Source organism: Talpa europaea (assembly GCF_964194135.1).
Source record: "Talpa europaea genome assembly, chromosome: 12".
Taxonomy (NCBI): Eukaryota; Metazoa; Chordata; class Mammalia; order Eulipotyphla; family Talpidae; genus Talpa; species Talpa europaea.
Genome location: NC_140079.1, coordinates 9,791,637 through 9,819,427, shown reverse-complemented (window position 1 = coordinate 9,819,427; position 27,791 = coordinate 9,791,637). Strand labels below are relative to the sequence as shown.

Sequence of the window (27,791 nt, the reverse complement as noted above, 5' to 3'; positions counted from 1 at the left end):
GCCCCTCGCCGTTTAACATGCTATAATTACAGAAACAGAAAGAAAAAGGGCAGAGTCCACTGGAAGTGCTGAGACCACTTGTCACGCTGGAGGTCACCTAGCATGAGCAAACTGCCCATACATAGCCCAGGAGGCCATGGCAGCTCCAAATGCCAGTGGCCACTTCCAGGGCCCAGAGTAGCAGGCATATGGAAAAGTAATTATTACTGCAATCCTCAAACTCAAAAGCCATCACAGTCCCCAGCCTGGGCCCTTGCAAGTCACGCATCAACTATTGCCCTGTGGTCTCTACAGGCCAAGCAGCCACAGAGTGGGCTTCCTGAAAGCCAACGAGCATCAAGGTGCCATCTCAGAGCTGGGCTACAGGGGAGGGAAGAGCCCAAGGGATTATGGTGATGGCTCCCAGGTGACAAGGTGGCAGGAGAACGGTGGGGACTACACCTGAGGGGACAAACCAATTACTGTACAAAAGTGAACAAAGATGTAAGAAAAGAAAATAAATTTAAGGGCCTCCCTGGTGGAGCAAGGGGTTAAGTCTCAGCACTATGACGCTATCCACAGTCACTGCAGCCAAGTTCGATCCCCAGCCAGGGAGCTACCCACATGGTGCAGCAGACCTCTCCTGTCTTGCCCGCTGTTCCCCTCAGCAGTGTGTTTCAGTGAATCTGCTTGTTCTGCTCCCCACTCTGTCTCTGGTGAATCCTTTCACTCCTCCCCAACCCCCACACCCCTGGCCTATACCCCATCTCTTGTATGCATAAATAAATCTTTAAAAAGAAAAAAGATAAGCTGGACCAGGGTGGTCTCTCTGCTCCACTTCTCCAAGCTACAGGGTGGAAAGACCCTAAGACGACCACCAACAGCAGCAATGCCTATGTGAGGACTGCTGAGGCCAGTCACAGCCACACAATCTACTGGAGTACCCAGCACCTCCAATGCCTTCCATGTGTGGCACGCTATATATGGCATGTAAATTATGGCTCAAAGTTATTAAAAATGTCCCGTTCCTGAATACAGGATAGTGACCCATGTCCTTACCCCAGTTGCTGGTGTCAGAGCCTCAGACATGCTTGGTTCATTAGTGTCTTCTAGATCGTGGACCCGGGCCTCAATTGGGCTACTAGAGGCGCTGCCAGAGGAACCAGAAACCCTGGAGACACCAGGCCATACGTGCCCCACCAGGCCCTGGTGGTTTAACTGAGAGTCCTAAACTTAATACCAGTGGTCAGTGCCCATGTGTACACATGGTCCCCAAGCAGGAAGGAAGACCAGGTATTACTGAACTCCTGTTACAAATCTGGCATATTTTTTGAATGAATAAATGAATGGAAAACTGTGCCACACAGGAAAATAAGCTAGTCTCACATAGATGCAAATTCCTAAATAAAACACTGGCAGATGTGTATTCAAGATCAAAAAATTATGTATGCCTCGGGTTGCAAAAACAGTCCCACAAATAAATATCTACATAAAATGCTGACCTGTATATAAAAGTTCTTAGTTAACCAGAACTAAGAGGGACCTTTCCACAGCCAATTTAATGGTCAGGCAGGAGAGGAATTCCAGAAAGCTGGGAAGAAGGCACGCTGCCCATGATTACAGCCGTGAGAACAGCACCATAGTGAAGACACTAGCCGAGGTGGGAAGTAAAGTAAAAGGAATAAGAAAAGTGACCATTGGAAGGGAAGAGGCAATGTTTTTTCTTTCAAAATAACAATCTCCTACTTGGGAAAACTGATAGAACAAACTGGTTGACCACAGAACTAAACTCTCCAGCAAGATGGCAGAACAAAAAGCAACACAGCCAGGCTACCACTATATTGGAAAGATATTCAAAGTCGACTATAAAACGTGTTAAGGTAGCCCCTGTCTGGGATCCAGAAGCAGGAACTGCTCACCACAATAAGGAACAAGGTCAAACACAAGGTCAGGGGTGTGTACTCGCCCCTGATGGAATCAGAGTCTGACCCAGGAGCGGTGCGCCCAGCGCCTCCATCCAGGGCAGGTGAGGGCCCCCCACTTGGTCCCCACTGCACTGGGGGACTTCACCTAGGCTGCATGGCCCCTCTGGAAGAGACTGCAACTGTCTGACAGCAAGTTGATCTTGCCCAGTTTCTATCAGAAAATCCCATCTTCACTTCTGAGGAGCCTCATTCTGTGAGAGGCAGCCTCCCTCATTTGTCCCAGTGCCCAGGGCCCCTTTATATGTGACAGATACAAACACTTGCAGGGGAGATAGGATCAGCCTAGGACCAGGGTGGCTTGTTCCCAGGAAAGAACCTTATTGAGTCTCTGCAGTTTTATCTTTAATGGATCGTTTACGGGACAATAGGCGATGGAATTTGGTATCTCACACCAGCAGTGTCAATGATTTCAAATAATGACATTTTTATTGAAACGCACACACAAGATAAACAGAGTCCCAGGAGCATCTGCTCAGAGAAAATGGGGAGTCTCAGATGGGGAAAGACCGCCGACAGAGAGGCCAAATGAGCTGGCCTGCCGGCATGGGACAAAGGTAATCTATGTACAGGTGAAGGGAAGCACAGCCTGCCCCGCCTCTCCGGAGCACTGACGTGCCCACAGCACCTCCTCATGGGAACTGGCATGTTTCAGCATCCGGAGGGCCCTGATGTCTCCCAGGGTCCAGCTTCACAGGAGCCAGAACTGACAGCACGCACTGCCAGCCCACTTTAATTAAGAAGCCAACTTTACCAGGCAAGCAGTGTCGAGCCTGCAATTAAATGCTGAATTGGAGGTCTTTGATCCCCAGGCCTGGTTTATTTTAGGTCTGTGATTTATTTTTGTTCTACAATGGGACCAAAAATCTCCAGTCATGTTTGTACTTGTTTTTGATGTTGTTTGGAAAACTGCTGGGGGTGCCCTTCACAGGTGAGGTCTTGAAAGGCATGGCTGAGTGACAGAGCATCTGGTCAGAGCTGGGAAAAGGGCTCAGTGTGGAGGAGATGGATTTGTGGGGACACGGTGCCATTTCTAAAGCAACCTCAACCCCCCTGCTCCCTTACAGAGCTGGCCTGAATTTCTGCATGTAAAGTAACCAGAAGGCAGCCTCCCACTGTGCCTGGACCCCCCAAGGCCGGGTGGCACAGCTGGCTACTCCCACCAGCAAACTCCTCCTCCAGCGTCATCTGTGCCTGAGTGCAGGACGCCCCCCTGATTAATGTCTGTTGAAACCCACCAGACAGCCTGAACAGGAAAGAACAAGAACAAGGCTGTTTAGAGTACAGGAGGGGCTGGGAGCTAGAAAGAAAACTGTGGTTCCCTTTGTCTGGAGCAGAGAGGATGGGGGCAGACGTCAGCATCCCTGACACACACCAGTGTAGCTGGAACAAGAGAAGCAGCTGGTTCAGGGCCTGGGAGAGTAGCTGGGGCTCTAGGTCTCACTGTGGGGTGAGGGCAGTGCAGGCATCTTTAATCTGGGTGTTAAAATGACTTCTGAAGTCTGTGATGAGTTTGCATTCATCATCACACACAGCCCTGCAGACGGGCAAGGGTGACCCTCATTGGACAGACATTGACAGCTGAGGGCCCTGACAAGTGGGAGGACAGGTCCCAGGTTCTCCCTGGCCCCATGAGAAGTGACCCAGGGTATCCTTAATTGCTCTCTTCATGGGACTAACTTTGGGGAGTATCCAGGTTAACCTGTCCTTACAAACCACCAGGGGTTCCATAGGTCTATGCCTGTGAAAGACTAGGTCTCAGTCTACTGCTCACCAGGGAAAGGCCACAGGGCACTCGGGGTCATTCCCTGGACCCCAGAGCTTTGGGGAGGGGTAGGCTCAAGCAAGGTTAAGTTTGCTCAGCTCAGTCAGGGAGAGGAGAAAGACGAAACTGCCTGAAGATGCTTCTAAACGTGTCTAGAATGACCAGTCCTAGCAATGTGGCCACTCTGGTCCCATCCTGCTCCTACCTCGCAACAGCTGAAGGCACAGGGACCCCCTACCCCTGCTGCTGGGCCAGGGAGTAGCAGGCAGAGGGGGTGCAGGTGGATACATTCATAACCAGATTTTTTTAAAAAGCTAAGGAAGACCCCGACCCTTTGCTCACAGATTTGCAGGAATCTCCCTTCCCAGGAGCTGAAATCTGCCCACAGTTGAAATCTGCCCACAGCAACTCGGTAACAGGAGAGAAATTTGCCATGGAAACCAGACCCTGCAAACAGAATCCGAATCACTGATGGCGAGTCTACAGTGACAGGCTGGGCTGGGGTTAAACAACTCCTGTTGACTGGCCTCATCTGCAGTGGGAGGGGTCCCTGCAGGCAGCTACAGACCCCCCACAGTTTGAGTCAGCTCTGAATCCAAACACTGCCTGGTGGGAGGACATCAAGACGGGAATTAATGCCCAAACAGATGAGCCCACCATTTGTAAAGAGGTGGGAAGGGGTTCCGGTTACTCTCCCTGTGCGCTGTAGTTTGGAAATAGGAACGAGGTCGCCTAGCTGGTGTGTTCGGCTCCTTCTGCCCTAAAGCAAAAATCCTGCAGTCTCCCCAGCAGCACAGCCAGGGCTTCACATTAGCATTCCAACTCTAAAGCGCCCACTTTGAACAAAAGATTCCAAAATGAAGGGCCATCTGCTCCTGCCAGACCAAGCCAGCAGGGCAGTGCAACAGGCCAGCAAAGCCTGCAGCCCCAAGTGGCAGACAGACAGATGATTACACCCTCATGGGGTGCAGCACCAAACCCCACCTGCCTGGCCTAGCCCCCCCAAGCCCAGGCCCTGGACCCTCCCGCCACAGCTAGTTCATCCTCCAACCATGGAATAATTCTTCAGCTCAGGAATTTTCTAGTCTTGGCTCCTGGGCTGGCTGCCTGCTCTTCAGTGGGGCTCCCTCCAATGGCTGCCCTGCCCCCCTCCTGCCATCGCTCACCCTGATGCTCCCCTGCTGTTTGGGCAGACTCCCCCAGGCTCCTGGGGCCACCTGGCCTGGTCCCAATCTGAGGGTTAGGAGTAGAAGGGTCCCAACAGTTGGCATCTGGTTCATACTAGGCCCAGAGTGGGTACTCTGTCAGGGCTTGAACCACCCAACTTTTTCCACAACCTCGGAACCACCTACTTTTAGCACCTCATGTGGCAGACACGGGTATGGCTCACCCACCAGACTCCCTTCTCTCAGCCATACAGTGTTACTACTTTTCCCAATCTCCCTCTCTGTAAAGTCTGGCCACATGACTGGGTGCTAGCCAATGAGATGTGACAGCTCTGCCTCCCATGCTGGTCCTTGGAAGCTTCCAGAATACTCCTGCCCTTTTACCCTACCTGGTTACCTACAACCTGGAAGCTACACATTAGAGCATAGACTGTCTGCCGGGATCCCCACATTCCTGAGTCCTTTCCTGCATCTCCCATAAGAACCTATAGCTTTGATTTCATCAGCAGGGCTTGATTCAGTGCTTGTCTTAGGGAATCTAAGGAAAGGGTCTTTTCTCACACTTTCAAATTTGGGCCACCTTTGTCAACTGGGATGCAAATTGCCCCCTAGACTGAGTAGCTACCTGGTCATAGGCTCCCAGAACCTGCCACCCCTCCTGATTCACAGGACAAGCTTTGAGGGCAAGATGGAATTATGGTTGGGACACACCCCCCATCCAGCTCCAACTTCAGCCCCACCACTTCCAAGCTTCATAGCCAGGGATCAGGGTCCCTTCATCTGTGATGAGCACAAGGGCATGAATTAAGGAGCCTGGCACATAGGACGCACACAACTTGGCTGCTTACTATAAATGCAGTTGCTTCTTATTACACCTTCACATGTAGTAACGAACTTGCACAAAGACACATAAACAGTGAATACTTCTTTCGCAATGGGGCCACACCAGAAGCAACCCAAATCATCATTAATTAATGGATACATAGTCGGAGGAAGAGTTGTACAACGGAAAACTCTACAGCCATGAAAATGAATAAACGATGGCAATAAAGATGAATGCAAGATACAAATGACTCCATTTGTATGGAGTTCAAATCTAGTCAACACTCAGTGCTAACACCTGGGACGCACACAGAGGAGTAACAGAGAAGCAAGGACACAGCACCCTCAAGTCAGCACAGTCATCAGCTCTGGGGGGGAGGGTGCTGAGTAGAGATAAGGACTTCGGGGGCATTTCCACACCTGTAGAGATTACATAAGGGATGGCCGTAGAGTCATTTGGGAAATCGTACATAAACATGTTTTGGGAGTATGTACACATTTTGATACTTTTCTGTAGCATGCATGTTCCATGATTTTAAACAAAATTGACAAAGGGAATGTACTGTGAAAAGCACAAAGACACCCAAGACCCCTGGGACCGGGAGCTCCCACACCTATGACTGCCAGTTATTCTATACATTCCTCTTGGTGTGCTGCGGGGGGTGGGGGGGTGGGGGGGTGCTATTATAAGAAAAGCCCCAAGTCAATAGACCTGAAAATAGGGAGAAATCCTGGTTGGCTGACCCAAATAGATGACTTCCTACAAAGGGCAGGCTTCCTCCTGTCAGAAGGCCCTGATGCTGGAGGGGGGTGCAGGGACACGTGGCATGGTCTCATGCACCTCTCGATGCTCACAGCAGCCAGGGTGTGGGGCCCTCATTTCTACACAGCAAAGAACTGAACTGTGCCAATGATCTGAGGGTGCCTGCAAGTGAAGGGGGTCCGGATAAGGGCTCAGCCATGATCCAGTTTCAGCCCAAGATCTTGGGCCAGTTTCAGCCCAAGATCCTGAACTCAGGACCCAGCTGGCTCGTGCCCTGATTCTGAGCTACAAAAGTATAAGCTAATAAAAAAGCCATAAATCTTTGCTGGTTTGTTAAATCGCCAGCAAAATCAAAATTGCCCCAACTGGCAATTGAGGAAAGAAGAGAGATGAAAAATGTGACAAAAATATGCCAAAATGTTCAGATCTGTCCAATTTGGGTGCTGGGCTCGGGGCCGATCTATTCATTATTCTCTCCCATTTTCTGGTATTTGAAGTATTTTTAAAAAGAAAAATAAAAAAGAGAATACCTCAAGGATGACCGCATTCGAAGGGGGGAAAGAGGAACTTCCCAGAGGAGACACCTGAGCACACACCTCAGGAAGGTGACCGTTAAGGTCAACATCGGCGGTGATGAGTTGCCTGGACTGCACATCCCCACGATGGGATGGGAGGAGAGGAGCCCTTATCTCTAAGGTCTTCCTCCTAAAACCCACCACTCCATCTAACCTAGTAATGAGGCAGAAATACTGCTTCACTGATTGTGACATGCACTGAAACCGGGCACTGGTGGGGAGGCAGAATGTAGAGTAAGATACTAGTAACAGAGAAACTGGGGGTGGAGGGTGAGGTAGGCAGGAACTCTGTATGAGCTGCTCAATTTTTCTGTAAATCTAAACAGCTCCAAAAAATAGTCTTAAAAAAAAAAAAAAAAAGCATGTCCTCCACCAAGACAGTGCATGGTAACAAGTCTGCGGCCAACACCAGAGCAGGAGGAAGTAGCCCGTCCGTTCTTAGTGTCGGGTGCTGTCTGTCACGACCAACCCGCCCCCACGCACACTCCCCAAGAAGCCAATTTCCAACCACCACCCCTCAGAGGGGGCACCTGCCACCCTGGCTCCAGTAAGGCAGCCCACTGGGAATATCAGGAAATCCCCCCACTCAGCCTCGCTGGCTTTGAGACAAACATATGGTGAGATTTTTCTTGAGCAGAAGGCTGACCTTCCTCTACTTTGCATGATGGTAGAATGATTTTGCATTCCCTGAACAAACACCAACTGCGCTCATCCCTGCCAGCATGCTGCAGGAGGAATGGGCACCCAGGGCAAGCGACCAAAGCAGCGCAGGTGCCCGGGTTCTGGGCTCCACCCAAGGGAGCAGTGGCATGTGTTCTCAGGGGATACCCCGGCAGCTTTGGGATATTACTTTGTAGTTGAGAAGTGAAACGGGTGACCCAACCGCCTGTGCCACACTGCCAACGCCCCCAAGACTGCCCACTGCTGTGCCTATCTCACCCTGATCTCATGGACTGATGACACTTGAGACCTCAATTTGATCTCAGACTCCAGCATCACGGGTTAATTTTTTAAATGCCAAAACCCGTGTTTAATGTCACACATAACCAGGCTCTCCCCAGGTACCGGTGCTCCCCGCCACAGCCCTGGGTTGCTTCATGTGGTGCCATCACCCACCCTGACTTCCCAATCCTGCTCCATGGGCATAAAGCAGAGACCCTCAAGGTTGGCCAGCTTGGCACTGCAGGCCAGCAGCGCCACCTGCAGCCAGACTTGGGGAGCTGGCTTTGGTCAGTCAGGGAGAAAAGCAAAGGGGAAGGGTGGGAGGAAAAGGCACCTGTCCCTGAAGGCTCGCTCTGGGATGAGCGCCTGAAGGAGGTGCAGCTGGGAAGTGGGTTGAACTGCCTGCGGTGGGCCTGCTGGGAGATTCTGAGGGGACAGGCAGGCGGCAAGGGAGCCGCCCTCTCCACTAGAAGAGCTGTGCTCTGCCTCCCTGGGGGACAGACATCACTCCTGGCTGTCTAGCCTCTTGCCCACACTGCAGCCAGGGAGCAGATAACAGGGAGCCATCCTCGAATGCACATGTGCACACAAACATGCTTGCACACAGAACAATGCATACCCACGTGAGTGTGCAAGCGCATATACACATGTCCAGGGTACTCAGTGCAGGCAGAACTGGCTGTGCCTGCTGGGAATCAAGTTTCCCTGGCAGCAGAAGAAAGGCTGCCCAATCCCTCTCCCCTGAATAAAATGCCAAAGAGAAACTCTAGTGCAGCTGAATCAAAAAGAAAAATTCTCCGTGCCCCTGTGCCACAGAGCTAGCATTTCTTAAAGGTCAGGGAAGGCCCTGGGATCATGTCCCCTGCTCCTGGCTCCGGCACCTGGAGCGTCACCGCTGACTGCACAGGAGAAGCCAGTGCAGCACAGTCCAGGACAATCCATGAGGGAGGGGGGCTCTGTGCCCTCTATGGGAGGTAAGTCAGCAAGGCCCTCTCCCCTGTACCCTACCCAGGAACCTGACACCTGAGACTTGCAATACCATATTCCAGGCAAATGCAGGTGCAGAGGAGCTGGGAAAGCCATAAGACAATCTCCAGAGATAAGAACTTAGGGGACCTGTGCTGTGCAGGGCTGACAGGACAGAGGAAGTCAGAAGTGCTGTAGTCATTGTTCTGAAGGCCAAGGTCACAGCCCAGGGTTTATGGTACCAATGAGCCTCGGGCCTACCTCCCAGAGACAAGATTCATCTTCCACCCTTGTCCCCTGCTGCTCTGCAAGGGACTCACAGGAGCAGGGCATCACCACCTCCGCCAAGTTTGGGAGGGCCAGGGGGTCAGGGGAAGAGGAGCAGGAGGGGGCCCTCCCAAGTTCCTAAGGATGTTCCTTCAGCAATCTTCTCTGGCCTCTGCTGAACCCTAACTTGGGAGGGGATTTTCTCATAGCACTTAAAATACAGAAAGGAGAAAATGGCCGGAAAGCCCATGCCCTCATCTAAAGCATCACATTCCAGCAGCCCAGGAGAGGGCCAAGTTGGCCTGTGGATAGCCCTGGTGCCCAGTAAGCAGCTCACAGCAGCTCAAAGTGCCCAGGCCCTGGCCGGGCACACAGGTGCACAGGATTTATCACAGGGTACTTCCCCCACTTGGGGGCATCAGCAGCATTTGGCAGGAGCCCCCCCGCAGGGTGGTGGCCACTCTGCTTTCCTCTTTTGGGTTGCACAGCACAACCAGGGTGGTCCAGAAGTGCCCTGGGGACCAACAATCCTCACAGCGCTGGCAGGAACCAGTGCTCTCCTATTCCGAGCCTGCTTCCCTGTGGACACGTGGAAGAGGCAGGGAGGCAGGAGTTGGAAGATGGTAAGTGAGGTGATAATGTTGGAAACATAGTGTTTCACAAGCCACCTGCCTGCCCGCAAGTTAAGGAGGCCCGTGCCCTGCCCCCTCCCCGTCCCGGACTCTGGCACCACCTTTCTTGGAACAGGCATCCATTTGGCCTGGGACGGTGGGTTCCACGGAGCATGGCCCTCCAGCGGCCCCACCACCTCGGCTCTGCCTTGTACACAGATCCCTGCCTCCCCCTCCTCCCTGCCCACCCCACTCCCGCCCGCCCTCCTGGCCTCACTGACCGGCCAGACTGCAAGAAGGTCGGTCAGGGGGTGAGTTGTAAGTGCCGGGTCTATTTTAAATCCCAGTCTCAAAAGGGATTTTGAAGCACTCAAATGCTCAGATATTCTTAGCTTCACTGCCTGAGAGCACCACATAATGCAGGCCTTTCGCAGCAAATTCCATGCTTTTATCGACACCAGGCTGTTCACGTCACTTTGACACACAAATCACACTACCAAAGTAGCAACAGACCAAGAAAAGCTTCATAAAATGCTGTAAACCTGAGTACATTGACACTTAAAAAAAATGCTACCGAAATACTCTGAAATGGTTGCAATTAAACTCTTGCAGACGCAAGAGCAACAGCATAATTAGGGAGAGACGTGTGGAGGCAATCTGCTGGAGAACATTCTGCCTCCGAGGGCCCAGGGAAGGACAGGAAGCAGGGGCACCACCTTTCCAGGGAGTCGCTGAGCTGCTCCCTGAACCCCCAGCCTGGGCACAAGCGGCCCGGGCACCTCACACCCCCCAGAAGTGACCATGTTGGCTCAAGAGGGAGGGTGGCCTGGGGAGCCAGCTCCCACGAAGACAGCACAGCTTCACATGATGCAAACCTCAGCGTGCAGTTTCCAGAGGGGTGCTCTACATCCCAGCACCCAGGTCTCCTGACAGTTACTGAGCCCCCTCTCTGGCTGCTGGGGGCTGGCAACTCAGGGGGCCTCAAGGGCCTCCCAGACTCCATGGTCTGGTGAGGAGAGACGCACCAACACGGGCAAGGCCAATGTATGGTCAGCTGGTCAGCACTGCCCTGAAGGACAAGCATAGGGTGTCACACCAACACCCGGGGTCCCTGCCCCACTCTTTGAGAGGAGAGTGGGATGGGCTCCCGGCACAGAGACGAGCTCGGCTAGTTACGGAGGGGAGCAGGGGCTGGTGGGAACCCACAGCTCAGCTCCACAAGGGGACCTGGCTGGCAAACCCCAAATTATCCTCGACGCCCCCGCAGAGTCCTCGCTCCCCTCCTCCTATGGCTCCCAGAGGACTCGGAGGTCCATCACTGCCTTGAGGAGTCTGTAAAGAGGACAAAAGAAGCGGGGAAATTTCCACCGGCACAGGGAGGACAGGGAGAAGGACAGGAGTGCCACCTAGAGAGCTCCGGGGGAGCCGCGCCAGGAGGAAAGGGACACAGCCCTGGGGGATGCAGAGACCCTCCAGCTCTTCTACATCAGGCGGCAACAGGGCCCAGCACTTCACCACCCCTCACACACACATCCAAACAAACATACACTCCACACGCACACAATCTACAGCCCACGCTCTCATTACAAACACACACACACACATACACACAACACATACATATGTGCACAAACACACATGTACTTACACGATTCTCACGAACCCACACATACACAGTCGTGTCACCAACAGACTACAGATACAAGACGGTGGTCCTGACGGCTGTACCATTCAACGGGTGTGTAGTGGGCTGTACCGCCTAGTTTTGTCTTTAATTTTACGACATGAGCAAGATGAAATCACCAAACAGTACATTCTCAGAACATATCTCCATCCTTAAAAGACACGTGACTGTATACACACACACACACACACACTCTCTCTCTCTCACACACAACACACATACTCTCAACGACATGCACAAGTACACTCACACATACTCATGCTCACACCAATCTCACACGCACACGTGGCTCTGGCCTGTGAGTCCGCATGGGAGCCAGGAGAGGGCAGTGTGTCTGCCACGCGCTGGGACTCAGGCCTTGTAGCCACAGGAGCCCATGGGAGGACGCGCGCTGGGAGCCAGCAAGTGGAGCTGAGGCCCATCAGGACAGGCAGGGGACAGACCCGCCTCACCCCACACAGCTGGGCTACCAGGCCCTGCCTACTGCCCCCAGAGCTTGGGCAGAGCCTGGTCCTGGAACAGAGACATCTCCATAAAAGGGGGAGATACTATGTTCCCAGCCCTGCCTAATGAGGGACAGAGCTGAGCGGGCGAGCTACGAAACAAGGACGGAGAGCAGGCGCAGGGACACGCGAGAGAGAACACTTAGAGAGCACCTGGAGCGACACTGGACAGGAAGAAAGACACAGAGAAACACATGGAAAAGAAGGCTCGCTTGCTCTCAGATTTGGACCTGCACCAGGGACTCGGGGGACACAGGAGGAAACACGTGGAGAAGAGTCATGCAGACACTCGGAAGAGACACGTGGGGGAGAGGCCGCGGGGCGGCTGACAGTGGCGCCGTCTCTTGATCTGTATTTTAGTTTTGCTCCTTTTGTTCCCTTGCCTGGCCCCGTGGCCCCTTCCTGGTTCCCTGCCAGAGGTGTCTCAGACTGGGGCAAGCTCTCCGGCAGCCAGCGTCGGCACGAGCCTGTTTGAGTGGACATTTGCCCACCAGGAGAAGAGTAATTTGGGGTGTTTTATTGTAAAACTATGATCCTTTCTTCTCTTCTCTATGTACATTAATCAAAGTTCTTCCACGCTAAGTATGCTCTGCCTTTATGCACAGAGAGCCAGACCCCTTTAGAGTATGCAATTTGGGGGTCCTGTGGTCCCCGTCAGTCTATCCACCAACAGTCCCTCCCTATCAGGCCTGCACCACTTCTTACATTTTGTGCAGGAATTTCTAAAACCAGAGAATAAGTGTGTGAGCCCAGCAAAGGCTCTGGGAGCAAGATAATGACCACCCTCCGGGGAACCCTCCCAGCCAAGCACTTGCCCCGGGTCGAGAATTTCATCTCCCCCCGCCCCCCACCCTGAGTCCAGGAGACAGGAGAGGCTGTGATCCCTGTTTTCAGAAAAGAAAACAGAAGCCCAGGGAGGCACAGCCATGCCCTTCTTCAGGCGGAGACAGACCAGGGTCATGGCTGAGCGGCCCGGAGTGGGAACAGCTGGCCCCAGAGCACAGCCAGGGTCACCTGGGGTCTGGTCAGGGTCAGGACCAGACTGTATCAGTAGTTCTGAGAGGGTGCCATCTTGACTCCCTCAATAAATGTGCCACTCAAATTAAACACAGGAAGCCGCCTGTTCTCTTGGGGCCTGCGCCAGGGGGAGAGACCCAAAGCAGAATAGGTGGAGATAGGCGCCGAGCACTTGGGGGAGAACAGCAGGGAAACAGGGGGGCTGCCCGGCAGTGCCAGCAGTCAGAGGAAGCACCACCAAGAGGGTGGCCTGCAGGACATGAGGTGGCTGAATAGAGGCCCTCAACATGCCCACGTCACATCTGGGGCCTGTGCACGTGTCACCTCACATGGCAAAAGCATCTTCAGAGAAAGGATGAAGTTAAGGCCCCTAGAATGGGGAGCATCCTGGATTCCCGGGGCCCCGGTGTCCTCTGAAAGGTCCTTACAGAGGGAGGAGGAGGGTGCAAGGCAGAGAGACGTGAAGAGGCTGCGCTGCTGGCTGTGAGGACGGAGGAAGGGCCTGAGCCCAGGATGTGGCGCCTCTCTAGAGCTTGAGCCGGCAGGGGATGGTCGCCTGGAGCCTCAGAGGAGCCAACCCTGCTCACACTGATTGTAGACCCAGGAGCCTGATTTCAGACTTCAGGGCTTCAGAATCATGACAGGATCAGTGTGCACGGTGTGAAGTCACTAGGTTTGTGCCCATTCACTGGAGACACTGCAGGAAACTCACCCCAAGCCCAGCCCTGCTTCCTAATCCTTCCCCAAGTTTCTGGGCAGAACCAGTGGCCAGACGACAGGGCAAGGTCCCGCTCTGCCACCTCAGAGGTGAGGAGAGGGTGAAGCAGTTAACAACAGGACAGCAGGGGCCCTACTCGACCCCCTCAGCAAAGGGCTCCAGGAGATTTCAGCAACTTAAAGAGCCAACTTATTTAGTGTCAACAAACCCTCTGGGATGCAAACAAAAGTGCCCACAGAGGAGAAGGGAGAAAGCAGAGCAGTTTCTCTTCAGCTTTACTCTCATCACCTCAAGTCAGAATCTCAGGATTCAAGGACACCTTGAAAAATCTGGATTTTCCCACATTGGTCCAAACTCTATCAAGTAGGTGAGTCATGAGTTGTGCAAGCCAGTGAGCTTCCGGGAGGAGGGAGAGGAGGGAGACTGCTAAGAGAGGACCAGAAGCTCCCGGATTTGCCATGTTCTGTGCCACCAGGATGCGGTGCACAGGGGGAGGGGTGCCCGGCTGTTGCAGAGGTCAAGCTAGGGGCCCATGGGAGGAGCTGCGTTCTGTAGCCCCTGTCCCAGGTGCTCCCTTGAGTGGTCTTCCCAGGGCCTAGACCCACAGGGGGAAGGGAAGGGCCTATCCAGGGGTCCCTCCTCTCAAGTCAAACGTGTTTGACTTTCTATCTAAAGAAAGATGAGGTTGAGTGCAGAAGAGAAAGCACGTGCTCCCTGGGATGGGTGTGTTCCCCTCTTCTTTCTAGAAGGTTTTAGGAAAGGCTCAACATTTAGCTTCATTTAGTAAAGGCTTCAACATTTAGAAGAACCACAGGCCGGGGCTGGGGTGACCCTGGAAAAGGGGCTGGGAACAGGACTTGCAGACGCGACAGTGGAATGTCAACAGAGTCAGAGTCACTCAGGATGGGGGAAGTCAAAATGAGGAGAAGGTCCCCTCCAAAGCAGCTGCTTCAGAGTCACAAGCTCCAACCTCTGAGCCACTCAGGAGCCTTTACTAAGACACTCTTACTGTTAAGCAGTTAAGATGCTTCCCTGAACTCTGGGGAGAGAGGGAGTCTGAAGCTCTTGGAACAAAGTACTTAATGTTCTGCAGCCCACCTTGTGCTCACAGCCCGTGCAGATTCAGCACAGCCCCATCATGCAGTAGGCAAGCCCAGGGAGGCTGAGAGCTGATGGAAGGGTGGGTAGGGCAGCTGGGGAGGGAGGGAAAAGCCTGGTTCAAATCCCACCCTCATGCCCAACTTAGAATACCAGCAGATGTGGGTGCAGAGAAGTAGGCGGGTCACCTGATAAATCTTAGCATCTGACACTGATAGAAAACATGGCACAGACATACCAAGACAAAGGGGGCTTGACTTTCGTCTCCTTGGGTCCCTGGCTGTGTTGAGTTGCCCCCACCCATGTACCAAGGCTCAGTGATCAGCCAGCTCCTGAGAATCACATTATGTTCCCCACTCTTCCCTGAGATACGGTGACTACTGTGACAACAGAACTTTCTAAGACAGTTGGGGAGAGGCGGAGGATGCAAAGACCCCAGCTTATAAGTCTCTACTAGAAAACCCCAGTGAACAAAAGCAGTTCCTTAGAAGGGGTACTGACTGTCCTGCAGCAGAAGAGGGTTGTGAAGTACAGAGATTCCAGAACACAACCCCACCCAGCCTGCAGAGCCCATCACACTCAGAAGACAGAAGCATCTTGTCCTCACAAGTAGTCTTTAGGTCCATCACTTGCAACCTCTACCCCAAAATCTGGAGGCCAGGGGGAAGTTGGGAGTTGGTTCAATACACACTGCCCAGTCCCATGGGCCAAGGGACAGACCCCAGTACAACAGCCACATGCCTGACACAAACCCAGGTGGTACCCAAGCTCTGGGTGCAAACCATAATTTCCAGGGATCTGGAAGCTTCATGCCTAGGGAGCACACACCCCCTATAACCAACCAAAGCTGCCCCTATTCAGCTGCCAGAGCCCTCCCCAGCCTCCACCTGACAACAGCAGCCCCAGACCCAGGCAGGCACCCCAAAAGCACACCTGCCTCCACATGAACCCATCCAGTAGGCCCTTCACATGGCTCCCAGGCTGCTGGTTGGACACTCACCAAGACTTGGGCTCCCCAAAATGCAGGTAGTTGATGCTATACAGGTCCATGTCCTCTGTGTGCCAGGCAAAGGTGGTCTTCCACATGCCAAAGTACAAGTAGGGGGTATTGACACCCTCGATGATGGTGCCACACTCTCGTTCCACCATGTCTAGGATGGTCCGTAAGTTCCCAATGTTCCACTGGGCCACATCCTGCAAAGGCAGCAAGCACAGGGTCAGTGCAGCACTCTGGGCCTGGCCACCCCCAGACATGCTGATCTGGATCAAGAAGGCGGACTATGGTTCCCCCAAGCTCCACGCTGCAGCGTGACCCCCAGAGAGGAACCAAGGCAGCTCTAAACCTGCCCCCCTCAGATGCTCACCCACTCCAGTCTCCAAACCCACCACGGACTATAGAGTCCTTTTGTCAAGGACAAAAGAAGAACAGAAAAAGGATGACTTCGGCCTGCAAACCAGCAGCCCACCCCATGCTGAGCAGTCAGAGAGGAACTTTTTCTGGATTCTGTGGTGAGCTGGGGGTTAATCATGGCAGTGAAGGCTGCATTGAAAAGGCTTCAGTTTAGTCATGAATAATTAATGTATCTCAAAGTCAATGACATGAAAGAAGACAATTGCTGAGTGGGGCTAGCCTAGCACTGGTGCCAGACAGCCCTCCCAGCACCTGCTGATGGAGGAGACAGAGACAGTGCTCAGTACCAGGCAAATAAGGCCAGAATTCTCACCAACCGGACTCAGCTAGTCCTAATGCCACAAGCAAACAAACCCCATCTTGTCATAAGAGCTCATAAAATACACATTAATCAATTTCCAGTCCCAGGAGAACCCTCCAAGCCTGTTGAAATGCCAAGTGAACTTGAGAGTGTTTTTTCTTGTCCCAAATCCGCCCTATACCACCCACTCCTGACCTGGTTTCAACCCTTGAAATGACAGGAGCAGGGGTTGATCTTTGCAAGATAAGTCCTGGTGGGAGCCGGGGCTAGAAAGGGGGAGAAATCAGACCCCTTAACTTGAGGATGAGAAGTCCAAGATCTAGAGCAGAAGGTGCCTGAGGGAGTGGCGGGGCGGGGGGGGGGGGCACTAGAAACAGGTCATTTCCCTAAAGCTGGATCCAATCCACCTAACTGTCTAGTCCACACATTCATAAGGCAGCTACAAGCAGGAGACCTGGGGTTTAATCTGAGCCGGGGCGATAATTCATCCTGTGACCAGGGCAATTTCTTGCTCTGTTCTGGGCCTCAGTTTCCCCATCTGAAAAAGGAGACTGTTGCACTAGATCAGGCATGGCAGACATATGGCACTGAGACCTGAATCTTCTTCCAGAATCCATGGCAAGTATCACCCATCCATCTTGGCACAGCTGAGCCTGCACTTGGCTGTGGAGTCCTTCTAGGGGTCATCACCGTCAACCAACCAGCTAGAGGCAGAACAAGAGCAAACCCAGAGCTTTTCACTGGACTAGGCTCTAATTTTTTTTTTCCAAGATTTATTTATTTATGCATAAAAGAACTGCAGTATAGGCCAGAAGTGGGGGTGGGGGGGTGAGAAGATTCACCAGAGACAGAGTGGGGAACAGAACAGGCAGACTGAGTGAAATACACTGCTGAGGGGAGCAGTGGGCTAGTCAGGAGAGGTCTGCTGTGCCATGTGGGTAGCTCCCTGCCCGGGGATTGAACGTGTGCTGCAGAGGCTGCGGATAGCTTCATAGGTTGCATCTTAACCCCTTGTGCCAACAGAGAGGCCCTAATTTTTATTTTTAAACAGTAATATCATGTCTTCAAAAGAGTGAGAAGACAAGCCACTGATTAGGAAAAAAATATTTGTAGAAGATACATCTGATATAAGATCATTATCCAAAATAAAGAACACTTAAAACTCAACAATATGAAAACAAATAACCCAATTAAAAATGGACCAAAGGCCTGAAAAGATACCTCACCAGAAAATATATACAGACAGCCAATGAGCATATGAAAAAATGTAGGGAGAACTCTCACAACTCAATTCAATAATAAAAGACAATCCAACTTGGGAAAGGATCTGAAAACATTTCTCCAAAGAAGGTATAGAAATGGTCAATAAGCACATGAAAATATGCCCAACATCACCAGCTATCAGGGAACTGCAAGTCACTGAGAGACAGCACTTCACATCCAGCAGGATGGCTCTAATGAAAAAGACAGACAATAACAAGAGTCGACAAGGACATGGACGGAATCTGAACCCTCATTCACTGCTCATAGGGATATAAAATAGTGCAGCTGCTTGGGAAAAATAACAGTCTGGCAGTTCATCAAAACACAGTTACCGGGCCTCCCCGGTGGCACAGCGGTTGAGCACTGGGTTGTGAAGCTGCCTGTGGCCTCTGTGGCGCCAGTTCGATCCCCGGCTGCTCCCCAGCCACCAGAGGAGGGTCCCGCATGGCGGGCAGACCTCTCCTGCCGCCCGCTGCTCCCCTCAGCAGTGTACTTCGGTCCTTCTGCCTGCTCTGCTCCCCGCTCTGGCTCTGGTGAATTCTCTCACCCTCCCACGCTTCTGACTGTACCCAGTGCATGTATAAACAAACAAACAAACAAATAAATAAATAAAACATGCCTCTATTAAAAAAAAAAAAAACCCACAGTTACCACCTGAACTGCAATTTCCCACTGCTAGGTATATGCCCAAGAAAAGTGAAAACAAATCTATATAAAAACTTGTGTATGATAGCCATAGCAGCTGTATTATAATACCCCCAAAGTAGAAACCACCCAAATGTCCATCAGCTGGGGAGTGAATAAAGAGGAGGTCCATGAAGTGGAATATTACTCAGCCATAAAAAGGAGTGAAACACCGACACGTGCTACAGTGTAGATGGACCTTGAAAACATGCTCCGAGACAAGCCAGACACAAGGCTACATGGTGCGTGATTCTGCTGATGTGAAATGTCCAGAACAGGCACATCCTCAGAGACAGAAAGCAGATTAGTGATTTTAAAAGAATCTAGGGGGTAACTGCTAATAGGGGCATGTTTTCTTCATGGGGTGATGAGAATATTCTCAGATTGCTCATGGTGATGGCCACATACCTCCGTGAATTCACTAAACATCACTGAATTGTATGTATGCTTGAGATGTGTGGTATGTGAATCACATCTCAATATTGCTTTTGAAAAGAAAAGCAGCAAGTCAGATCACCGACAAACTGACAAGCAAATGAATGGTGCTAACTAGCCCTGATGCCCCAAAACCCTGTGTGGAAAATAATGGATCGGTCGACAGTAGGCATCTGAGTGCATGTTCATCTTACACACAGCACATGAAATGAACTTTCTCCATCGCTTCAGGTTGCTGGGGTCAAGTTCCCTTCCCAGAAGTCACGGTTCACAAAGCAGCAGCAGCACTGCACACTGGGTGGGGCCAGGACAGACGTCGATGGACATCAAAGAGCTTTGTCCAAACTGACATTGAGTGAAGGGTGGCCAGGGTGGAGGGACACAGCAAGTGAGGTCCACCCACCAGAACGGATTCCAAGGCCAGCTCGAAACCAGACACAGAGGGTGTCCCAAGCCTTAGGAAAGTAGGAAGAGGGCACCTTGATGCTGTAAGGATTTGAGTTATAAATGGAGGCTCCTGCTTGGGGTGACTGCCGGCCCTGCCTGCAGAGACCCTAGCACAACTGCTCTCTTTGGGTTCCCGAGATCAGGTGTGATGCCGATGCTTGACGACAGCCAATGCCTCTGGTCAAAGTCACCAGACCTCCCTGGTGCAGGCTGGCCAGGGAGGCAGGTGTGCAGTACTGTGAGAAGGCATACAGGAGCCCATGGGCACACACATGCCACAGCGCTGTGTGCGGAGGGCAACTCCCGCTGTGCCCTGCCCGAGCAGCTTCCAGACATCCTGCAAGGATGAAACTGGACAGTCAGGTGAGTGCCAGGGAGGGCTGCTCTGGGCCTCACGCCTGGTATGAAACATAGGTTTGGGAGGTGCAGGCCCTCAGGGCTGGGAAGCCCTCAAAGCAAGTAGAAAGGCAATGGCAGCGCACAGGAGGGACAGCCACCACTCAGGTGACAGGTCCCCACAGACCCCAGAGACCCAGGGACACAGCCCCACTGGCAGTCAACCTGCCCCCAGTGCCTCCGCACTGGCTAGAAGACAAGTTGGCTGATGGGGCCAAAATACACAAAACACACGTAGGGTGAAGCCAATGTCAGCCAGGCTGGCTGAGAAGTCGTGGCTCCCAGGTTTCCGGGAAGAACAGAAACATGGAAAGTAACTGAATATCTGAGGAGGAAGAGCGGTCTCCAGGAGAGGAGGTGAAACACAAGTGTCATCTTTTTAAAGACCATTTTATGACATTAAGACCATTCTGTCCCTCTGCTGAGGTCAGCTGCTGAGGGAAGGAGGCTGGGTCAGGGCCAGCAGGCGGCAACTGAGTAGGAAAGATTCCGTGGATCAGGAAAACCACCGGGTTCATTGTCCTAAGACTCAGCACTTCAGCAGGGCCTCGGATTACATCGTCGCTTTCAATGTCATTTCATTTTAATGTTAACAAGAAAACAAAAATTCCAGTTGACAATGCAACAAAGGACATTATTCAATGGTCTGTTCTTGTTCTACATTATTTCACTTAAAGTCAGTGTCTAAGAACCTGTAGTTATGTTAAGGGAGGACTTACTATAGTTGTACCTAGAATCCAGAAGAAAACATAGCTAAGTGTCATTTTAACTTTGGTTTTTCAAAACAAGTCCCAGTCATACTCTTTCTCTTCCAACAGTTACCAAGAAACTGAGCCCCTCGTTTCCCCCAGAATGGTCAGCTAAGGCACCAAGGGGACTCCAGTACTCACATCATCGTACAGAGAGCCACTGATGTCAGCCCCGTAGATAGGGGAGACGAAGGTGAGGTTCTTCCAGTACTTGCGTTCCAGGTCATCGAAGTCCTGGTGCCGTGGAGTGCAGTACCTGGTGAGCAAACAGCAACAGAGATGAGCTGCGGGCACTGGGCCTGCATCTGATGCGCCTGGCAGACCCTGGGGTACCTGCTGTACACATCTTAGGAGTAGCTCTGCTCAGGCCCCCCGCTGGCCCCACCACAGGCACCGCCCTTGAGCACATGGATGTGGTCTGAGTCCAGGTGGACAAGCATTTATGCCAGGGATGCGTGTATAGGGGAGGGTGAGTGGCCCCTGCCAGAAGGATGTCATGCATCCCATCTTGTTAATGACCTTGTTTGGGGAACTCAAGTCAGAATACACCAGGGACAGTGGGGGCAGGTGAAGGGAATGTGGCTTATCCTCTCACCAGTCTGCAAATACCAAGAGCACCAACAACAGACTAGGACTGTCATGGGGAGAGGGTCAGTGAGTAAAAGGGCAGATAAGGCCTTGCCCCCACAGGGCACCTATGTTTGAGAACAAAGACAGGACAGAAATACACAAATGATTTTGTGAATGAGAGAGCTGGGAACAATACAGAAAAGGGAAGGAAAACCATGATGTCTTGTGCCTGTGTATGCACCATGATGCTCATGAAGATGCCTGTGAGCTCACTGGAGTGTGTGCTGTGTGTATATACAATGACTGCACGTGAATGCCCATGAGCTCATGGGACTGTGTGTGCCTGTGCGTGTGCTGTGAATGCTCATGAATGTAACCATGAGATCACCAGGGAGTGTATGCCGGGAAGGTTCCTGAATGTGCCAGTAGGATTCTGGGAGCATGTGTGCCCATGTGTGCCCCAAGAGCCCAGACCATGGCTGACATGGGATGTAGGGCCCATATGTCCTGGGAATGCTCATGAATGTGCCCATGAGCACATGGGCATGACTGTCTGCATGCCCGCGTGTGTGTGCCATGAAGGCCCATGAGTGCACTTTGGGGGATTGTGTGTACCTAACATCTCTGCATTCCCAGGGCCCCTGGGGGACTGTGCTTCACAGAGACAAAAGCTACCAAGTCCCACTTCTAGGGGCACAGAAGCTTTCAAGTTGTGGTTCCACCTCACGGCCAGGGACTCAAGAGCACACCCCACCAACCCAGTTCCTGGATGCATACTTCTCGCTGTTGGCTAGGCGGCGGTACTCCCCAACAGTCATGGCCTTCTTCTGGATGTTGTACTGTGTGAAGAGGCCCGACTGGCCTGTCACCACCTGTTGGATGGGGGCTGGTATGACCACGTCATCGATGTCATCATACGTCTGCCGTGGCTTCCACTCCTTCGGGGGGATGATCTGCAAGAACCAGAGAGAGTCAGTGGTACCCCCAAATAGCATGGCCACTGAGGACCAGGCACTAGCAGGGACAGAAACACACCGCCCTCTCCTGGGAGACCAGAGGTGACTCTCCAGGGAGCTCTGCTCAGCCCTGCCCTAGGGTGGCACAAAGAGTGATCAAACCCCCTGAGAGACTTCAGTGCCACCAATGTAGACACTGCACACTAGGCAGAGCTGTGCCTAGCTCCCCACACTGCCTATCAGAGCATCTGCAGAAAAGCTGGGAACAGGGCCTCCCCTGGCGGCACAGGCGGTTGAGCGCCAAGCTGTGAAGCTGTCCACAGCCTCTGCAGCACAGGTTTGATCCTGGCCTGCCGGCGAGGGTCCCACATGGCATGGCAGACCTCTCCTGTCTTGCACTCTGTTCCCCTCAGCAGTGTATTTTGGTCATCTGCCTGTTCTGTTCCCCACTCTGTCTCTGGTGAATCCTTTCACCCTCCCGAGCATCTGGCCTATACCCCGGTTCTTGTATAAATAAATAATTTTTTTTTTTTTTTAAAAAGGGAAAAGCTGGGAACACCCCCAGAGCCCAAGGGCTGATATGTTATCTGCTAAAAGCAGAATGGAACGTCCTCATTTTGCCCAGGGAGTGCTGTGCTACAGCGCCCTCTAGTGGTAGAAATCAGCACCGCGTGCCCCTCCAGACTTAGGAAACACCATTTCCCTGATCACCTACCCAGCAACCACAGCTCTAGGTGCTGGGGAAACAAAGATCCCGGCCCTCATGGAACTAACATTCTGATGGGAAAAGGCAGATAATAAGAGAAGGAAAGGTTGTGTGCGTTAACCTAACAGGTACGTACTTAATACTTAGTACTAAACCCTAAGGACCAAGGAGAAAGAGAGTTCCAGAGGCACCCAGGGTGACGATTCCAAGCGGGACAGACCCGAGAAGGTCACCTCTGAGCAAAGGCATGGCTATTTCTCTGCAGTCAGTTCTCACCAGCAGGTGCCCAAAAGCCTTGACCCTGAACAGAGCGCAGTCTTCTCCCCCTCCCTTCACACAGGGGCCACTGAGGGCGCGGAAGGCTTGGTGTCAGGGCTTCTGGGAGTGCCTCCACCCAGGTCACAAGTTAAAGACCCACCCCGGCTAGAGGGGCCTCCTGCCCCTGGCCCCACTAAGTGTGCCTGCTGGGGCTCAGAAATCTGTTCAGCCTCCCCAACTTCCTCCTTTCCTCACCTCTGGTTAGGGCAACACAAGTGGGTCTCTCCAGTCTGTTGGGTGTCTGCAAGCCCATCCAGGAAGCCCAACAGCCTTGGAACTAAACCAATCCATTTGTCAGTGCATGGGCCACAAGCTCAGAGACAGACCCCTTAGTCTGCTCAGAGCCTGCGGGAAGAACACCCTGCCGACTCCTGAAGTGACAGCTTCCAGAATGGCTGTCGTCCAGTTACCATCTCCAAGGACTCCCTATCACACGGGTGGAAGAAATGTTTTACTCGGCCATGAAAGCACTTATTTTCAGTTTCCTGTTACCAACAGAGAGGCTGCCCCACTGTGGGGTGACTGACCTAAAAAATAAATAACAATAACAGGAAGTCAGTGGTCCTCACCTGGGGCAGCTCTGCCCCCTAGGGGACATTGGGTGACGTGTAGGGACATCTGTGGTCACAACTGAGAGTGATCCTGGCTTCAAATAAGTGATATTAGCAGTCCCGATGACACTCAGTCAAGAGGGGGCCCTAATTTACAGTTTAGTGGAGATTAGCCACATCTGGGGACACATCTGTTCAGACGAGGCAGACTCTCTGAAGGTCTCCTCCCCCACTTCTGTGTGGTCCAGCTATGAGCACTGGGGGTCTGAATGCTGGGTTTATGGGGCCATGTGACCACACAGTGCGGGGCTGGCCTGTAGGAGGACAGTTTTCTTGGAGTCAGTGAGTAAGACACTCAAGATTGAAAAGGCAGATACCTAGGAGACCTGTGCCTCCAGGATCTGAGCTACTGTCCCAGAGAAAAGGGTTTAGAGACAGGATTCCTTGAACCTACTTTGTCATTACATGGGTGTGAATTTCCTGCAATAGGGGGTACCACAAGCCCGGCTCAGCACCAAACCCACACTGAAAGCAGGGACCATGAGTGCACCCACTTCAGTTCTGTTAAGAAATTCACTCATCATCCCAGTAAATGAATGAACCAAAACACACCATTCCCAAATCCCCCCCAAATGAACATCTTCAGTCACTTTGCTCCCTTATACCATCCCTCACAGACACCCCTGTGGTAAAGACACCTGCAGACCACAGAGGTGCGTGTCAGACACGCCCATACTGCTTTGCACAAGTGTGCAGCATTGTCACCTGGACGCACACCGAGCAGCTTCCGAAACAGCTGCATTTAGAGGACTACCTCCAGCTGCAGCCTCTGGAAAAGTCCTTCAGGGTGGAAGCAGCTAACTGAGGCCTAGCGCTGTCAAATCTCTACAAGAATGCAATCTGAAGACAGCCCTTCAGGTTAAGGACAGTTGAAGGGTGTCACCTAGTGAACTGTGAGTATTCTGAGCATCTGATTGCTAATGGCCCCACCCTCACAAGGTGGGGGGCCTCGTGCCCCCACCCCCACCAAGTGTGCCTGCTGGGACTCAGGAATCTGCTTAGCCTCCCCAACGTCTTCCTTTCCTTGCCCTGGTTAGGTGCTTCAGTTCTGTGAGCCTAATGGCTGGGACCCCCTGGACAGACCTTTACTCTAAATTCCTGGAGGGTGAGCTTCAGCTATAAGCAGCGGAGGAGCAAGGCCACACCTCCCAAGGGAACAGGAACACCAGGCAGGGTCCAGGAACACATGGCCAAGCTGGGAGCATCTAAGCTGTTGGAGCAGAAGTGTGAGTAGAAAAGTACCCAGGGCAGAAAGTAAAGGGTCAGCTCTGCCCCTTGAAACTGCCAGGTCCCAAAGCCATTCATAGACGGCAGGCCTGGCAGCTGAGAGGAGGAAGGATAATCACCTGACCACGGGGCCATTCTCAGGGACACGGAAGAGGGCACCGAAGTACTCTGACCACTCCCACACTGCCTGTGTCCTTCACCACCACCCCCAGGCTCCTTTGGCTCCCTCCCACCCCAGAGCTTCCATAAAAGCCTGGGGAGACCCAGTCCTGTTCAGGTACAGGAGTCTGGCTCCGCACTGACCCCCATGCATGTACAGAGCGGCTGCGCACAGGCCCTCGCCACCCTGATCAACGGCTTGGTATGGGGCTCCCACCACCCAAAGCCACTGCCTGCTGAGCATGCCACCAGGTCCCACAGGCTTACTGGTGGGGGACCAAGTACAGCTTTGATAAAAGAAGAAAACACAACACACATGCTCTCACATGTACAGGTGGCGGTCAAGACCCACGAGATAAGGAAGAGTGAGGAAAACTACATCTAGAGTCCACTCAGGCCTGCAGGACATGTGTCCCATCTTCAAATTGTCGGGCAGACCTGACAGCCAAGGGATCCCATTTGAAAGGAGCAAGCAGTGCCCAGGACTGAGGAACATGCCTCCCTGGAGCCATCTGTCCCCACAGGGTGGCAGGGAGGCCGCCAGAAGATTAGAAACACTGGCACACCCTGCGAGGCAGGAGAATGATGGTGCACGCGTGTGTGTCACCAGGATCTCCCGGCAGCTCTCTCCGCCTCCACACACAGAACCCGCCCTGTACCTACCCCCCGCCACTGCTGGTGCCTTGGACAGTTTCAGGAAGGATTCCCCGTGTCCAAAAGCAACTATCAAAGACAAGATAGCACACAAAGTGTCATATAAAAGTGAAAAGGAATATGCAAAACAAGACTGAGGGAAAACAGATTCTGAAAATATTTGCCTCACAAAACTCCGGTCCTATAGGTTTCTCATTAATTGAAATAAATGAGCGAAAAATTGGTCCCCTGGAATTAAAAGCTCCACACAGAGCCATCAAGGCTCAAAGGAGAGGTGAAGACACAGACAGAAGCAGACGAGGAGGAAGGAGCACAAGGAAGGCGCAGTCAGAGGCGGAGGATAGATCACCAGGGACACACGTGTCACCGGAAGCTGCTCAGGGAGCAGGACAAGCAGGGAATAGCCAGGGTGAAGGCTGTTGGTTCAGAGAGCAGTGACATGGAAGCAGCACAGGCAAAGGGGTGAGAGAGTGATGGAGTGGAACTCGAGGTGCTTCTAGCAGAACAGGCTATGATATTAATTCACTACAATGTTCCTGACATGAAGGACAACTTGAATCCAAAAGCGGACAGACTGCACCCCGGGAAGAGTGGAACTAGGTCAAAGACAGGAGACACGGGAATAAAATTCCCAGATAACGAAATTCCCCTTCCCTGTCCCCCACCACAATGGGCATCAAGACTCAGAGTCTCCCCACAACTGGGCACTTACGATGTGCCAGGAGAGTGTCACCACCCCATCTATCCATCAGGCAGACAGAAGTTCCCAACTGGAAGCTTCTGAACCTGCAAGCACCCCAGGCACAGAGTTTCCAGGCCCTTCTGGGGATGACAAACTTCAGTCAGATAAGAAACAGCAGAGAAACAGTCTGGAGAGGTACTGTGAGCACCGAGGCCCACTGAAGGGAAAAGTGAAGGCCAGGGAAAAGCACAGCTCCAGTAGCAGAGCCACTGACACATCCTGTTGTCCCTTTACTATCATGGTTGACAGTGAACATGAATGGGGTGGGGAGAAGGGCGTTGCAGGCCACTGCCTTATCTCCTCAGGCTGGGAGTCCAGGCGTGAAAGAACCAGGGGAGAAACTAGTAATAGTAACAAATCCTCCAAAACCGGGGTTGGGGTGGCTAGGACACTAATCTCACTGTAGCAATATAATGGCCAACATGTCCAAGCAAACTGAACCCCACCTGCTGCAGCCCAAGGGTTAACAATGTTTTTGTTTTATTTTCAAATGGTTGGGGAGAAAAATAAGATTGTTTTGAGACAAGTAGAAATTCCATGAAATTCACATTCCTGAGTCCCTAAATAAAGTTTGATTGGCGCACAGTGATGATGTCCAGTTATACGTTGCCTATAGTGGCAGAGCTGAGGGGTGGCTGAAAAAATTTGTTATCTGTTTTTTTGTAGGAAATGTTTATAGACCCTTACGTTTAAATAATAAAGGGCTAGGTAATCTTAGATAAAGTGAAAGTCATACAAAACAACTAGAAGAACCCAAAACAAACAGCTCACAAATCTTCCAGAATCTCCCAGATTATTGCGTGAGCCGCACCACACACACAAGCTCATGTGAACATGAAGAAACACAGCCTCTGTCTTCAAAGTCAACTCCACATATAAAAGAGGGCACATGCAGGGCAGAGGCTGCTACCAAGCTGCCTGGAACAGGGACATCACCCACCTTGGCCAGGCCTGCCCGGTGGGCACCCTGGGATTCGATATAGGCCACATATTTGTTGAAGTCCTTAAATTCTTCCATGGTTGGGCGAAACGTCATGATTTTACAACTCGGGTTCTGGGCCCCATGATCCTCAGACCCCATGGCTGCAGCTGAGAAGAGGCAGCACCTGCGAGGGAAGACAAGAGAGCGTGAGCATGTTAGAGCACCACCCTTGGGTCCTCTTCTCCCTCAGGAGACACTAAAAATACCCCCGGCCTCCAGAAGACAAAGGCAGCAGGGCTACAGCTGAGTGAGAAGGGCAAGAGGAAGCTGGGGGCCGACTGCAGTATTCTGCCCTGGCACAAAAGACCAAAATGACTTCAAC

At 52.3% G+C, this 27,791-nt stretch overlaps 1 protein-coding gene across 3 annotated transcripts in view; it reads right to left on the bottom strand.

The window, feature by feature from the left end:
* The window catches only part of KDM4B (lysine demethylase 4B), a gene marked incomplete at both ends in the record, with an annotated part of 94,402 nt that extends 66,834 nt beyond the window's left edge, over positions 1-27,568 (bottom strand). For all 3 annotated transcript variants that reach the window (XM_084251364.1, XM_084251365.1, XM_084251366.1), the window contains 4 exons: positions 15,859-16,052; positions 20,686-20,800; positions 21,892-22,067; positions 27,428-27,568. In XM_084251364.1, coding sequence (XP_084107490.1) covers positions 15,859-16,052; positions 20,686-20,800; positions 21,892-22,067; positions 27,428-27,568 — 626 coding nt within the window. The remainder of the gene's footprint in view (positions 1-15,858; positions 16,053-20,685; positions 20,801-21,891; positions 22,068-27,427) is intronic.
* Positions 27,569-27,791: the final 223 nt, after the last annotated feature.